Below are 15,801 nucleotides of genomic sequence, written 5' to 3'. Positions count from 1 at the left end.
TTTACCGGATGATCGAGGTTCCTTTGTAATTTTATGCGAGAGATTTTATCATCTATATTGCCTAACTTTGTCATCAGCACGTTCTGAAAAAATGATTTTCTAAGTTATTATCAAAGTTCTTAACAAATAATGTGAATAATTGAGGCCCTAACATAGATCCTTGTGGATACCACAAAGTAATTAGATTCCTTTTCTTTGATCAGCGTGAACGTGCAATATTTCTGTTCCAATATCCTCAAAACTTCAATTTTGTGGAAATCTGCAGGAAAGTTATCCCAGCGTCTTCCAAACCCTACGACCATTACCTTCTAGAAGGAAGCAGCAGATACAGGGGAACTGAAGCTCCTGCAAGTGGCCCTCCAAATCGCTCAGCATTCAAACTTGGAAATATATCGCCGTTTGTTCAGTGTCACTGAATCCATATGTTTGAAACTCTCTCTGCAGGCGGGTGTACTTACACCAATAGACAGTAGTACTTCAAAAAGGCAGTTCGTGTCTACCTTCTCAAAAGCAACTAAGGATGTTCAAGAAATACTGGCCTGGCCAGTGAGACTTGCATCCCCTGCAAGTATAAAAAATATTGCTGCTGATTACTTTATAGAATTCTGGAACCTAATGTTTACTTTAAAAATAATTACATTAAAAAGTGCTAGTCTAACCCATGGTATGGTTTCCTTTACAAACTGTTCCAGTGTTGATTTTCTTGTTATGTTGTCACATTGAGAGTTCCACTCGCACCTTTCACTTTACCCAGTTGATCCTTTATGATGTCCAGCAGTATAGCTCTTGAACTCTCAGCTGGCTTTCTCAATTTAGCCTAGAACGGTCAAAACTTGCAGCCCTGTTAGATTTCAGCAAACAGAATTCATTCAGACAAGTGTGCTCAACCAAAGGTTTTATTGAGGCTCCCAATAGTTGAGAATGAAAACTCACAAGCTCTCTCAAAGAACCAATGTAAAGTACAGTAATCCGGCCGTGACAATTCTGTTTTACCCAGATGGGCATTTGATATTCTAATTAACATAAACAAGAAAATAATTCATTTCAAAAGTCTAAAATCCTCTCATCTGCCATTAAACAGCTAAACGTACTGCCAGAATATTGATATTTTTCAACTGTGCACGGTTATTAAAATTTATCCCCCTTTCAGAAAAAAAGGAATCACGATTGTCCACCAAGATGGACTTGTGAATTTCCACGTAATTTTAAATGGAGCTGCAATCCTTTTATCTCTAAGGCTACCACTGCTATCACAAATCACAGAAACCCACAGGTTCTTTTACCAAGGATAATATTTTAAATGTTAAAACAGTTACCACACGTAAATTTAAAAATAGCAGAGCTGCAATAAACAGATTCTTTTTAAATCTCTGGTAAATATTTAAAAAAAAGTTAAAGTACTTTTCTTTAAAATCATGCCACTTCTTTCCAAACTAAAATCTGAGGCAATCCACATGCGACAGAAGGCACTATGTATCTGTATTAACCCGTCAAATGCCTGTATTTTGGGAACCTGAGAGGTGGTAGTTAACCAAATCTTTCCCCGTAGTGCCTGCAGAGGGAGAGGGTGGGAGAGAGGAGATGATTTTCACTCCATTCACTTAAGGAAGAAAATAAACACCGACAAAACCCTCAAATGATAAAGTTACGATTCAGCACTGGAAGGGTTCAACACCAGTACCGAAGGTCTACCGACAGCTTCAGTAATGCTGATGGATGGAAGATTTTTTTCATGATGCCCTGAAGTTTAATAGAATGCCATCTGTAAGTCAGTTATCCCCTGGAGTTGCTCCAAAATTGAACGCTGTGGGAACTGGTGCAGTTATGTCAAACGTATAGCCACCCTGTCCTTCAATTTTCTTGGATTCTAAGAAAATGAAAGAAAATGAGATATTGATCAGAATTCAAACCTGAAATAGGAGAAGAATTAAATCACACAATTACAACATCTTACTTATCTTCCAAAAATCCATCTGGAAAATCTCAATGCTAACTCAGTTTAAATGTTATTGTTGAATTTAAGAACACCAAGGAAATAGATAAAGGAGTCACACATGCATCAAATTCCAGCTTTGTTCATTCTGTTTTTATTGGAATTCTGAAGCAGGCCTGCGGTTGCCTTCACCTCGACTCCCATTAGTTCATTAATGTCAAATAAATTTGATTCAGCTCCATTTGTAGAAGTTTCTGCTGCACTGAATACCAAAATAGCATTGTTCCCAGATATTCAAGCAGTCTGACACAAATTAGATGCAATCAAATATTACAGCACTAAGTAACTTTTCAAAAAATGGGAAGTTAACAGTATTTGCCTCTGGGTCCAGGTTGCAAAGAAAATTTGCCAGCCATTTCCAATTGGGGTTTCAAACCTCACCAATGACAAATATATTCTAACACCACTTAAAGTCTGAACTTTTCCTCAAATCCTCAATTGTGAAAATGAAAATGCATCATATCGAGTTTATCTTAATTTGAAAGTTATGATACCTTCTAATGATTCCCAAGGTAATTGCTTAGGATTTTCGGAGTGAAAAATGAAGAATCATGGAACAGCACCCAATCTGGTCAGTAAAAGGCCTGACAACAAAAGCATTGTTTGACTTGTAGCTGACCAGATGATGGCTAGGCTCATTTAGAAGCCCCAAATATTTTGCCATATGAAATGAATTATGATGTAAAAACTCAGAAAAGCATACAGGTAAGTCACTGAAACGCACATGCATACATCCAAAGCAGAGGAAGAATTAGAATTAGAATTAGAATTGTGACAGGGAATTATTAGTGGTTTTCACACAGAAGTTCCATACATCTTGTGGAACACAACCATAAAATCATTGCCACAAAAGTTATATTGGATAAACCTTTCACATCAAAACATCGCTATCCTCTTGACAGTGAGGAATGTACTCAATATACTTATGCCAGCAGAGAGAAATTATGTTTCAGTTTCTAAAATATCCTTAAAGTCCATTGGAAATAGCATGAATTTCAGGCTTGTGAACTGTCCAATCAGTCCTTTATTCAAAAAAAACCTTGCAGCATTTCATAATTTCAGCTATCTAATGTTAAGATTTAATTTCATCTGAACACTACTTTCATTGTACCCATTGGGGTCTGAAGAGCTCTTCCAGCTTTTCAAACATACATCTATTTCTTTATTGTGTCACTTGATGCCACAACATGAATTAGGGTTCAACACAGACTGCTCGAGGAGAAAAAGTCAAGAACTGTCTTCAGTTTAGGCTTCAAAGTAACTCCATTTACTATATTCTAACATTAAACAGATATACACAACAATCACAGATATACTAGACTTTGATCTTAGAGTCACATTTGGAGAGGACTAATTTATCATCTTGTGTTCATGTCCAAATGCTTCATTTGAGTTTTGTGGTTGTGTTTTATAAGAGAGTGCAACACAGTGATCATCACGCTCTAACTCCACCCAAATTGTTCTATTTATGCTCAGTGACGTGCACTTCTGTAACATCTTTGCAAAGTTGCACCAGGGTCCTGATCTTGCTATGCAACAGCTACGGTAATTGTTTCAGTAACTTTGCAATCATTTAAACAACAGTTTTGAAGTCACACAATTTCAAGTTGGATCGACAATGCAATAAGACTTCCTGTGGAACTCACTACCAGAAGCAGTGGTTGAGGTGATTAGCACAAGTGCACTTAAGTGGATAAATTAATAGACAGGTAGATGTTGTGAGCTGAAGTAGCCTTGATGGAGACTTTTGTTAAGCATAAGTACCAACACAGATCAATTGGGCCAAAAAAATATTTTTTGCTGGCAGAAACTTCATTTAATTCCATGTAAGATTTCCTTAGTTTGAAACCATAGAGGAGGTTATGAATAAACTAACAGTTTTGTTAATTCTGTTTATCTTCCCAAAAGCTTACCAAACTTTCTGGTTTGACACTGAATTGTGAGCGTTGTTGATCAAGTCCACTAGTGACATCAGCAGGCAATCCACAGTACTGCAGTATTTGTTACCAGCCAAGGGGAGAACATTTTAAAACTTTTAGAGGGTGTTGAAAGGGGGAGTTGAATTCATCAAGTCCCCATTTAATGCTGCCGTGTTTTATGTTGTTTAGTTTTAACAATCAGTTCATGAAATATTTTGTGTTGTGAGATTTTTAACATAAATTATTTCCTGCTAGTCTGATTAGCACCATTTTGTAGTGACCTCTCCCACTCCCTTATTCATCTTTTTGCTGCTGCCCTCTGCCTTACAGTCTCTTTCATTTTCTCAGTCAATTTGTTGCCAATCCTTCCTCTCTAACCTTCTCAATCTCCAAGTCTCCCACTTGCTACTTACTGAACCTCTCATTCAATGTCCAGATGCAGATCTGATCTGAAACCGGAGCTTTGTGTTTGTGAAAGTGCAGCAATACCAAGCTGAAGTTCTATTCTCTTTTAAAAAAAAAATTTAATTTGAACTGGAAACGAGTGGTGGGAGGCAGAAGCAATGGTGCTGCTACCCATGGTGAGCCTTTACTCAGCAGACTCTGGATCACTTGCTCCTGACCCAACAGCATCATCTTGGAAGCAAATACCGAAGTTTATTCAGACTGTAAGGCAATCTATCCTTCTTCCTCATTCACTTAACCTTTACAAAGAAGAAACAAGGAGCGTGCTAATTGTTGGTGGGGTTTGGAAGACCAAGATTTTTAGGCCGGATTGAAGACACGCCTTTGTGTGCTCACCAGTTTAATCGAAAACAACAAATAATGCTTCGGTGGCTCCTTCTGCCTCTTGCTTGTCATTTTGAGACCACCCTTTCACAAAAAGGGAAGCAATGAGCAGAAGCATTTTTAAGAATAATCTTGATTATAACAGCCATAACTCAGTACGTCTGCACAATCAGGATCTGCACTTCCACAATCCCAGAGTTCCAAATGTGGATAGGATCTGGACCACAAAAGGAAAAGGTTGAGGAGATTGAAGCAGTGAGTGGGGAACTGGGGAAGTGGGAGGTTCAGCGAGATGGGATGTCAAAACGTAGGAAATGTTGGAAGTTTGAGAGTCTGCAGCAATCGGTAAGATTAGAGATATATATGTATGGTGAGCTAGCCAGATAGGTAACAAGCAGGAGGTACTGTCAGCAGTATGTTACAATTTTTCTTTTTATATTTTGTACTTTGTCTTGAAAGTTATTTCATTTACCAGAAATGGAATTTAGCGATATGAATCATTATAATTTGAAGACTATGTTTTCAATGAGGAAAGTCCTAGAGAACCTAACTACATCTTGTAAATTGGTTTTCATGGAAAAATGCAATTTGTTTAAAATTGTTTCACTTAAAGTTGTAACTATCAATTTAAGTGAGGACTAATTTCATGTTCAGAGTCCAAACATTCTTCACGTTTATTGCCAGTTATATTTTAAAAAAAAACAATGTTGCAATACTTGGCACTGACCTGCTTCATTTTTCCGTTGTTCTGTCAGTGTAAATATTTCCTGCAACTGTTTCTTCTGGTCCTCACTCAAGGGGGCAGTGAGAGTCTGGTACCAGGCAGCATCCCTGCTCTGTACCCCTGTATCAAAAACAAGCCCAGATTGTAGAGCACACAATTCTCCCACAATAATAATGGCATACCTTTCTGTCTGCAGTGCATAACATACAGATGCAGTGAAACACCTTCCAAAGTTTCAAGGAGAGAATGACTGGAGCTGTTGCTGTTAAAGGTGCTCTTTTTCCCTTTGGTCATCTCTTGAGTTTCAATGGAATGTAAAGTGAGTAGCTATGGCAGCAATGTGATTTTACAGAAAACCAGCAAGCTGGTTAACTTTGCAACTTTAGACTTTAGTCATTTATTTTCTCAATGGATTAGCAGTAACAGGACACTCTGATCAAAAAATTCACAGTTGAGAGATATGATTGCGATGCTCAAAAGGACACCCTCCTCTCCAAGTTAGAAGTGTTTGCAGTTACACAATGAGCATTTATCAATATTACTGCTAGCAGGTGACAATGTGCTGATACACAAACAAAATGTTCTTTTTGACACATTTTAAGCCATCTTAGTTGTTAAAATCAATTATTTCACTGGAGAGCAATTCATGCAATGCTCGTGTTTTATTTGCAATATACTTCTCTGCAGTGTGGTACTGGACTAATATAAATTGTGATCCAAGAAAAACAAGATTATTTTTAAGAAATCATCAGAATCTCATCTCATTTAGTTAAATGATTAAATTTCAATATGAGCATACAAAACACATACTTAGGAGTGCTGATGTAAAAATCTGATATTCATCAACACTGTTGTCTTCATCTAGAGGTGTGGAGAATCCTTCCAGAGCAGTTTCTTCTAAACCATCTTCATCCCACTCATCATCATCATCCTCATCATCATCCTGCACCTGATGCTGCTCCAACATATCCAGGTATTGCTGCCCTGCTTCGCGAATGTCATCTTCATCACTTGGAATCTCTTCTGAAATTGAAAGTTATGTTTTAGACAGAAAATCTTTGTTCAACAAAACCATGGACAGATTAAGGATTACGTCAGGGGAAAGAAAAGATCATTGTTACTCAACTGATGTATTGGCCAGTTAAACCAGGAAGCAGTTATCTATAGAAAGCCATGATTCATAATTTAATTCTTGTCAGCTAAGGTAGCTGCTGGAGAGACACTGCTGTCAGTATCAGCACCCCTGATTTCTATATCTGATTTTTTTCTGATTTTCAGTAATCGCTGTTGGAAGTATGTATAATTACCATGCAAGGACTGTTAAGATAAAAGAATGAAACATTTTTAACAAAGACAATCACCTGAAAGCTCCAAATGTGGTTCCTGGTATATGCTGATTTAATTAATATGAGGTGAGAAGACCATTAAATGCATAACGCTCACTCTATTCACCGAATGATAGAACTCTCGACCACTGGTGACATTAGGAGAAATGAAGCGAAAGAAAAGTATGCTGGGCTCTTGCTTCATGGATTAATAATCATTTCTGGTCTTGAAAATTAAGTAAAATTCTCATATCCTAAATGTATGCTTCCGGTTTAAGAGATCCAACTTCAAGAATCATCTTAGTTATCATCTTTATATTGCAATAACCATCATCAGATATGACAAAAATTTATCCTTAATTTGCCCTACTTCACTTTTTAGAATTTTGGTTTCCCCATAGTTATTGTATATTGACCAATTACTGCTGATTTATAGTCACTGCCTGTAAGTTCTGCTCAAATACTTCATGGTAAAACTAAAATTTATTAGCCTTTTGTACTTAAATCCTAATTCCTTGCCCTGAACAGATAGTAGAACCACATCTGAGAGTTAACACATCAATCTTCAGCAACTTCAGATGACCTAAACAAGTATTGATCGTGGCCTCACCTATAGTCTCCACAGTCCCTTTTACAGTCTTCATTTTCCTATTATGGAATGTGGATGTTCCTGGCAATGCTATTTGTTGCCCATTCTTAACTGCCATGAAATGAAAGGATTGATCGGGTAATTTTAGAGAGCAGTTAAGAATCAGTAAAAGATTGCTGTGGATCTGTAGTCACATAGAGGCCAGTCCAGGTAAGGATGACAGATTTTCCTCCCGAAAGAACACTGCTGAACAGATGGGGTTTTATGACTTAATGATGGCTACTATTCTGGACTTTAATTAAATCTACTGAATTCAGATCACATCAGCGTTGCAGTGGGATTTGAACCAGTATCCCGTGAGTCTCCAGTTTAACTGGCTCAGTGACATGACCATTACAGCACTGTCTCCCAAATAAAATGAAGCAGCTTCTGCAGCATTTAATAAATGCAAGTCTATTCAATTTGATGAATATTACCTCAAGAGTTACTGCTAAATATTTTTCCCGAAACATCTCAGAGTCCAGAAACCAGTTTCAATGAATTGCAGTGCACGGGGAAATTTATTTAGTTAGGGTCCTGCACACAGTTGCTGTCCAGTGATCTTTCCTGGTAGCTTGTACTTGCAGATATTGGCTAAGAAGTCTCAAACCTGCTTCCAGCTCAATTTGACAAAACAGCTTGTCCACACTTCATGGAGAATCATCACCATAATTAATCTTCGAGAGGTTATTAAATTATTAAACAACGCTTTGCTCAGTCCATTTTGCATTCAATAAAAATTGTGGGATAACAGTGAGAGCAAAAGTAACCTCAGATTTTTGATCTCCTTTACTTTCTCTGCAACAAGCATAATGCAGCCTAGGAACACATGCTCATGAGTAAAATAATTACTTTGGTGCTAAATGGGTTAACTCTGGGACTTGGTTATAAAACCTCTCTCAGACACAGGTCGAAATGGCTTTAAATGACAGTCGTGCTATCACAAATGGCGTCAGCATCCCTTGGGGCTGGTTAGGGGAAGGAAAATTAGGAACCTCACTCCTGACAACTATCCAACAACCTCAGATGGAAAATGAACCTGTGGATGTTAGTTAGCTGTATTATTCCGTTTGTTTGGGTTCCACCAGCCATTACAGCAATAGTCAAATAGCCTGCTGATTCTCAAAATATTGGCTAAATAGAGAAGGCACCAGATGCCTTCAGCCCAAAACCCAGAGTTCACTCCTTGAGAACAGGAAAAGAAAATGGGGAAGAAATTAAACTATATGCATTTGCTGAAGAGAAGCCTGCATTCATTAGAAAAGTAAATGCATAACAAAGAAACAAAGAACCGTTTTCTTCAGTGTCCTCATGTGCTTCTTCTCCATTCTCATTCTGGTCATTGGGAGCTCTGCTTGCATATGCTCGCTTTAGACCAAGAAACAGAAGCAGCAACGAAGGTAGAATTTGAGCAGCCACAGCATCCACAGCTTCGGGTCTGTTTTGCATTTCCATTAGCGTGCTCAGACCAATGATGCAGACCTTCCGATCGTGAAGTCTGGTAATAAAAGCAATTATAATAGAGGCATGAAACTGCAGTCAGAACACATCACTAAATCCAATGCAGGTAGATAAGCTTGAATTCATTTAACAATTTTCATTTAAACATTTTAAAATAATCAAAATAAATGAAGCGAGCAATGAAAAATTTACTTATGGTATGTGCATTATAAAGCCTTTTGATTATCTTTATTAATACACATCATTGCTACTGCAGTCAACAACTTTTACTGCTATCACAGAGACAAAATAGTATAAATTTGAGATGAATTAATTTACATTATGTGCCAGACTGTTGCAACACTTAATCTTTCTATATCCTTCCACACTGGAACTTTCACAAGTGGAGCAGATTGCTATCTAATGGATGATGAAAACTGGTGGAGAATTGAGACACAGGGGTTTTTAGTCCTTTTTATGCCTTTCAATGGTTGAATTTAGATTATGTAATCAAATTTTCAGCTTGAGAACACTCACATTCAACCATGTTGAAAATGGTGCACTCAATACAGTCTTGAATGGTCCTGACTTACAACAGTTTCTTAACCTAGAGTCCAGAGGGTGAGTGGGAGCCCCAAATGCACAGTGCAAACTCCTATTTAGATTAGATTCCTTACAGTGCGGAAACAGGCCCTTTGGCCCAACAAGTCCACACCAACCCTCCAAAGAGCAACCCACCCAGACCCATTACCCTACATTTACCTGTGACTAATGCACCTAACACTATGCGCAATTTAACATGGCCAATTCACCTGACCTACACATCTTTGGACTGTGGGAGGAAACCAGAGCACCCGGAGGAAACCCACGCAGACACGGGGAGAATGTGCAAACTCCACACAGACAATCACCCAAGGCTGGAATTGAACCTGGGACCTTAATGCTGTGAGGCAGCAGTGCTAACCTCTGAGCCACTGTGCTGCCCCATTAACTCCCAACCAAAGGAAATGGGCTTACTATTTAGATGAGCAAAGCCTTTAGTAATTTAAAACAGACACTAAATCATATCGTAGGCTTCTCATCCTCGGTATCAATTGTCTAACAGCGTTTCTAATCTTTGCTAATACTAACCGTTTAGAAGAAAATGAGGACTGCAGATGCTGGAGAGTCAGAGCTGAAAAGTGTGGTGCTAGAAAAAGCACAGCAGGTCAGGCAGCATCCGAGGAGCAGGAGAGTCAACATTTCACGCATAAGCCCTTCATCAGGAAAAGGCTTATGCCTGAAATGTTCAATCTCCTGTTCCTTCGATGCTGCCTGACCTGCTGTGCTTTTTCCAGGGCCACACTTTTCAACTAATATTGTTTGTCAACCATAAAAATAATTTTGGTGAATCTACACTGTCCAGAATGTTTAAATGGTTCAAATGCCCTTTTGATAATGAGATTTTTGAAACTGCAGTAACTTTTTACGCTGATGTGGACTGACCAATGTTTTTTGTTTATATTCCTGTGTTGATGTGCAGAAGAGGATGGCAAAAAAAAACAAATGGGGCAGAATGCCTATTTTCTAAAGTCATCTAATAAATAGAAACTGCTCTAACTATATATTATAGCAATAAACACACCCCAGATGCATTCATGTTCATAGGACCAAACGTATACAATCCTATTTTAATTTTAATACCAGCAGCAAGAAAAGCTAACCTTCCTTTTTGATCCTTATGTTAATTTCTACACCACGTCTTCCAACTGACTGAAAGAATGGTACAAGTAGATGCAATAGTAAAGTTCAGAAGGGAACAGGATAAGTACTCAATGAAGAACTTTGTGCAAAGCAATGGGGAGAGTGTTCAGAAGTGCAGAGTCCTCTCCAAGAGTAGGCATGGCACAGTGAGTTGAAAGACCTCCGTTTGTAATGCATGACTCCCTTGAGAACACATCAACATTGTGATTCAATGTTACATATTGGAAGATGTGAAGTGTAACTTACTTGCTAAATTATCTCAGCCTCCTCCCATTCACTGACATCAGTGCCTTTAGTCTTTTCTAATTGCAAGCTCAACAATAATTTTTGAGAATCAACATTATACAATGTATAGTTTCAATGCCTTTCAATAATGAGGGGTTGGAAACTGCAGAAACTCGTAGTCCAAGCTATCTAAATGTTTTTTGTGTAAATACTCCTCGCTGTGTGCAAGTACTTAAAGAAAACAAACACCGCCTGCCTTTTTGCAGCTTTACCTTTGTCTTCAACCTTGTGTCAGCACCTTATGATGAGATTTGCAGCTGATCTTGAAATTCAGCAAAGAACCAACACTGATTATTTACCTGAGCAAAGGATTTGCTTACCCAAGAAAGCAATCTGTGTCATTCATCCACTGATTAATGAACTGTGCTGTGATAGGTTCCGCGCTGTGTGAAAAGCGAATGTTTTCCAAGGTATTCACAAGCAGCATGGGGTTGTAGTAAAGGGCTGCAATGGCCACCTGAAGACACATGGTCCGGAGTTCACTCGTTTTAACTCCTCGTGTTAGTCGCTCCAGGACTGCTTCAACAAACAATGGAATACACTAGTGAGACAGAGAAAATATACACACTTTTAGAATTTTCAGGTTGTAGATGGAAGCTGCCGCTTTTTTCTTCAAAATCAATTTTCACCCCTACAATTCTGCTCTGACTGTCTGGTAACTTGTTCATTTCTAATGTGCAAAAAATGGTACATTTATTAAATGATTCTTTTTAGAATAGGCATAAAAATGTCTTTTAAGAATTGTTTTGCTTAGAATTAGGCCACTTCATTAGCAAAATAGGTTTCTTTCTCTCTCCAGAAATATATGGGAATAATATCACCTGCAAATTGCCCTACAAGACAGTCACCATCCTGACTTGGAGATATATTGGCGTTGAGTCGCTGGGTCAAGATCCTGGAATTCCCTCCCTTACTGCCTTGTGGGTCTACCTACCGCACATGGACTAAAGCAGTTCAAGCAGCTTCTGCCTTCTCAAGGGCAACTAGGGATGGGCAGTAAATAGTTCACGTCACTTGAGTCAACCTTCCATATTGACATTCCAAGTAGCTGGGATAGTGTCTTCTGTCTTCCCTTATCTATGACAGGGTTTAAAAACGAGCTAGAGATGTACATTTCCTCAAGCTAGGAGGTGGGCAAAGTAGGAGGGGCCCATTTGGACATTTGGGTACTGGTTCTGTATTAATTGCATGGAGTGGTTCAAAAAAGTGATTTACCAGTTTACCTGAACCCAACGGGAATCTATCCCAGTAATAGGGAACATCAACAATGCTTCGAGACAAGGGCCAGTTCATACCCTTTAAATGACAATGCTATCTGTAATTGCAGTTTTCAGAAGTGGAAAAGCACAGCAGGTCAGGTAGCATCCAAGGAGTAGGAGAATTGATGTTTTGGGCATAAGCCCTTCTTCAGGAATGTGGGCAGAGGGGGAAGGGAGCTGAGAGATAAATAGGGGGGGTGGGGGTGAGGTGAATGGGAAGGTGACAGGTAAATACTGGTGGAGGGTGATGGTGATAGGTCGGTGAGAAAGGTGGAGCGGATAGGTGGAAAGGAAGATGGACAGGTAGGACAGGTCAAGAGGGCAGTGCCTAGTTAGAGGGTTGGATCTGAGATGAGGTGGGGGAGGGGAGATGCGGAAACTGGTGAAGTCAACATTGACACAGTGTGATTGAAGGTGAGGCGTTCTTCTTCCAGGTGTCGGGTGGCTTGGATTTGGCGGTGGGGCAGGCCCGGGACTTGCATGTCCTTAGCAGAGTGGAAGGGAGAGTTGAAGTGGTCAGCCACAGGGCGGTAGGGTTGTTTGTTGTGTGTGTCCCAGAGATATTCTCTGAAACATTCCGCGAGTTGGTGTCCTGTCTCCCCAGTGCAATGGAGACCACATCAAGAACAACGGACCCAGGAGATGAGGTGTTTGGATGTGCAGGAAACACTCTGCCACATGTGGAAAGATCGTTTGGGACCTTGGACAGAGGTGAGGGGGGAGGTGTGAGCACAGATTTTACTCTTCTTGCGGCGGCGGCAAGGAAAGGTGCCGGGAGCGGAGGGTAGATTAGTGGGGTGCGTGGACTTAATTAAGGAGTTGCGGAGGGAATGATCTCTGCGGAATGCCGTGAGGAGTGGGTTTGGAAAAATATCTGTGGTGGTGGGGTCTGATTGTAGGTGGCAGAAATGGTCCGGCGGATAATGCACCTTGGAGGTGTAAAACCCTGCACCCACATTTCCCACTTCTCTATCCTTTCTGGAAAATGTCATGTTAAAAGATGATTGGGTTTAGTCTTAATCCATTTGGCAGTTAAATATTCTGTGAATACTTTCTATGAAAACAATAAAACAGTCCCTTGGGTCAGATGCCAGACTGCTACAGGTACTCAGTTAGCTATCTCAAGTGTCAACCTAGAAGGGCGGCCTGAAAAATAAACAAAGAGAAAAACAGCTCAACTGAATATTTCATGTCTGAACTCCTTTGCAGTTCCTGTTTTCAAGTGAATACTTGGCATTATTTCATTGCATAAACCAGGCCCCTTTCAATAGTTAATGCCCAAGATTGTAGTGATGAGACTCTCTCATTGGTGCAATTTTACAACGGACACACTTTCATAAAAGTTGCAGACTGATGTATCACGAGGCCTTAACTACAAAATCAAAAGCATATTCACACCATAATTCTGAATATGGAAATGAATTTTAAAGGAAGAAAAGTGCATCACTGTGAACCATCCAAGGAAGACTGGCTGCAATCAGCATCACAGTGCAGCAGATTGAGGAGTGGGCTGCAGTTAGCACTGCTGTAAGGCAGCTGCAAACAGTGGACTCTCAAATGGACATTCTCCTAATAAAGGAAAACCTGGAATTAGGGCCCAGGACTTAACAATAAAGTGGCTGCCCATTTAAGACAGTGATGAGGAGAACATTGTTTTCTCTCAGCGGGTTGAGAGTCTTTGGAATTCTCTTTCTCAAAAGGCAGCCAATGCAGAAACTTTGAATATTTTTAAGGCAGAGAGGCACAGGTCCTTGATTACCAAGGGGATTACTGGGTTATGCAGTAATATAGAGTCAAGGTTTAAATCTGAACACATTATTTTATTGAATGATGGAGCAGGCTCAAAGTGGTCAAACAGTCTACTGTTGTTCCTTCTTTATATGTTCATAGTAACTTTTACAGATGAGATTTGAATCACAGTATAGGATATAGAAAACACAATGTCACAGTCTAAAATCATAAGTAGATTAACTCAGAGAAAACCTTAATTCTAGCCTTGAATGAGTTAGAAATAAGAAGCTAACGATAATTTCAGACAGCACAGGATCTGACATGCACAAGAGAAACATGCCCACTTGTAAGAGAAAACACGTTAATCTTGATTCAAGCCTGCAGGCTGGACCTATTGTGTCAACATCAATCTAAACATACAGCATGAGTCAGGACATTTGTGAATACATCATAACAGCTGGATCTAGCATTGTACAACAGAGAGGTTCTGAGATATCCCTCTGCAATACTGAATGCTGCGACTGCATGGGGAAGAGGATTAGCTAGTATGAGGATACAAATGAACTGCTAAAACGAAACAAAAACTGAAATGGTTCACTGGTCACTCAACTGGTAGGAGTTGGAGATTCTACGCATTAGCTGCAGAATTCTGCTGAACAAACTAATCCAATATTTCCGAATGAACTGCCCATTCAGCATGTTACATATAAATTTGCTGACCTTGTGCTGAACAAATCCATGGATTAATTAATCATCTCCATAATTTATAGAAAGATCAATTACCGTCAGTTAATCAAGCCTATACAATACAATGCTCCAACTGGCCTCAGGTGACCTACTGCCTTTGATGCGGAAATCAAAGTTAGAGATTTTATGCCTAGGTACATTCACGTGGATCCATCAAGTTACCTGATCAATGCCCTTCCCTCGACATTGAAGGATGATCACCTCAAGCAGTTTTGCAGCATGGCATTCTGCATCTTCCCCAGCATCCCCAGTCAGGACCTGAGAATATATTACACAATTTCTGGTTTGCAGAATGAAGAACTAAATTTGAAAACAATTTTACAAGGGCCAAATAAATACACCACATTTACTTAAAACCTACTGTAAAATAAAGGCAAGTTGTCTACATGGGCAGTGATGATAATGGCGAAGACTAAGATACTTTTTTTTAAAACACCCCTAGCACTTCTTTCAACAGTGATATTCATAGAAACAAAGAATGGTTACAAAGCAAAGAAGGAGGTCATTTGACCCTTTGTACTTTGTCTTTGTAAGAGCCACTTACTCGTCCTACTTTTGCCCACAGCCCTGCATATTTTTGTTTCTCATCAAATGATTATCCAGTTCATCATACAATTGGTAGTGCTTTCCAAATCCTAACCATTCGGTATGTAAAACAAAATATTGCTCAAGTCACTAATACTTCTTTTGCCAATCACCTTTTGCCAGTCTTGTCTCCTTCTGTCGAAAGAAACAGTTTCTCCCTATTTACTCTGTCATTATCTGCAACTATGTTGCAATGCTACGATCAACTAGTGATGAAGCCATGAGTAAACTTTTGCTCGTTTAATTAGCAATATATTATGTAGGGCCTGGATAATTTGTGAACAACTATGTCTAGGACAGGAGTGAGTGAAACAAAAAAAATTGGCAAAAATTCTCGAATGAGGGTCTGATATAATTACCAATTTTCAGAGCGTAAAGGAATACACTGTAATAGTAACACTTATTTTTAACCCATTTCCATTCTCTCTTCTTTCTAGAAAACATTCAACATAGCAAATGCCAGATGACAATGTGTCCCCACCACCTCCCAAGAATTTGGGCATGTAAGCCTCAACATGGAGTACTGCATGCTGGCATTCATATTGCTAGAGGAACTCAGCCAGGCCCAATGCCCTGTCACCTCATGTGTATTTCTGACAAAGGTTGCTGATTACAATGCTGCGACCCAATCTA

The 15,801-nt window shown here is 39.3% G+C and overlaps 1 protein-coding gene across 2 annotated transcripts in view; it reads right to left on the bottom strand.

The window, feature by feature from the left end:
* Window positions 1-878: 878 nt before the first annotated feature.
* The window catches only part of ipo8 (importin 8), a 95,243-nt gene continuing 80,320 nt past the window's right edge, over window positions 879-15,801 (bottom strand). For both annotated transcript variants that reach the window (XM_072552523.1, XM_072552522.1), the window contains 6 exons: window positions 14,746-14,841; window positions 11,167-11,387; window positions 8,671-8,876; window positions 6,236-6,448; window positions 5,429-5,545; window positions 879-1,867 (listed from right to left, as the gene is read on the bottom strand). In XM_072552523.1, the coding sequence (XP_072408624.1) occupies window positions 1,770-1,867; window positions 5,429-5,545; window positions 6,236-6,448; window positions 8,671-8,876; window positions 11,167-11,387; window positions 14,746-14,841 (951 nt within the window). In that variant the 3' untranslated portion in view covers window positions 879-1,769. The remainder of the gene's footprint in view (window positions 1,868-5,428; window positions 5,546-6,235; window positions 6,449-8,670; window positions 8,877-11,166; window positions 11,388-14,745; window positions 14,842-15,801) is intronic.

This window comes from Chiloscyllium punctatum, chromosome 32 (assembly GCF_047496795.1).
Source record: "Chiloscyllium punctatum isolate Juve2018m chromosome 32, sChiPun1.3, whole genome shotgun sequence".
NCBI classification, from domain to species: domain Eukaryota; kingdom Metazoa; phylum Chordata; class Chondrichthyes; order Orectolobiformes; family Hemiscylliidae; genus Chiloscyllium; species Chiloscyllium punctatum.
This window is presented reverse-complemented; position numbering and strand designations above follow the sequence as displayed.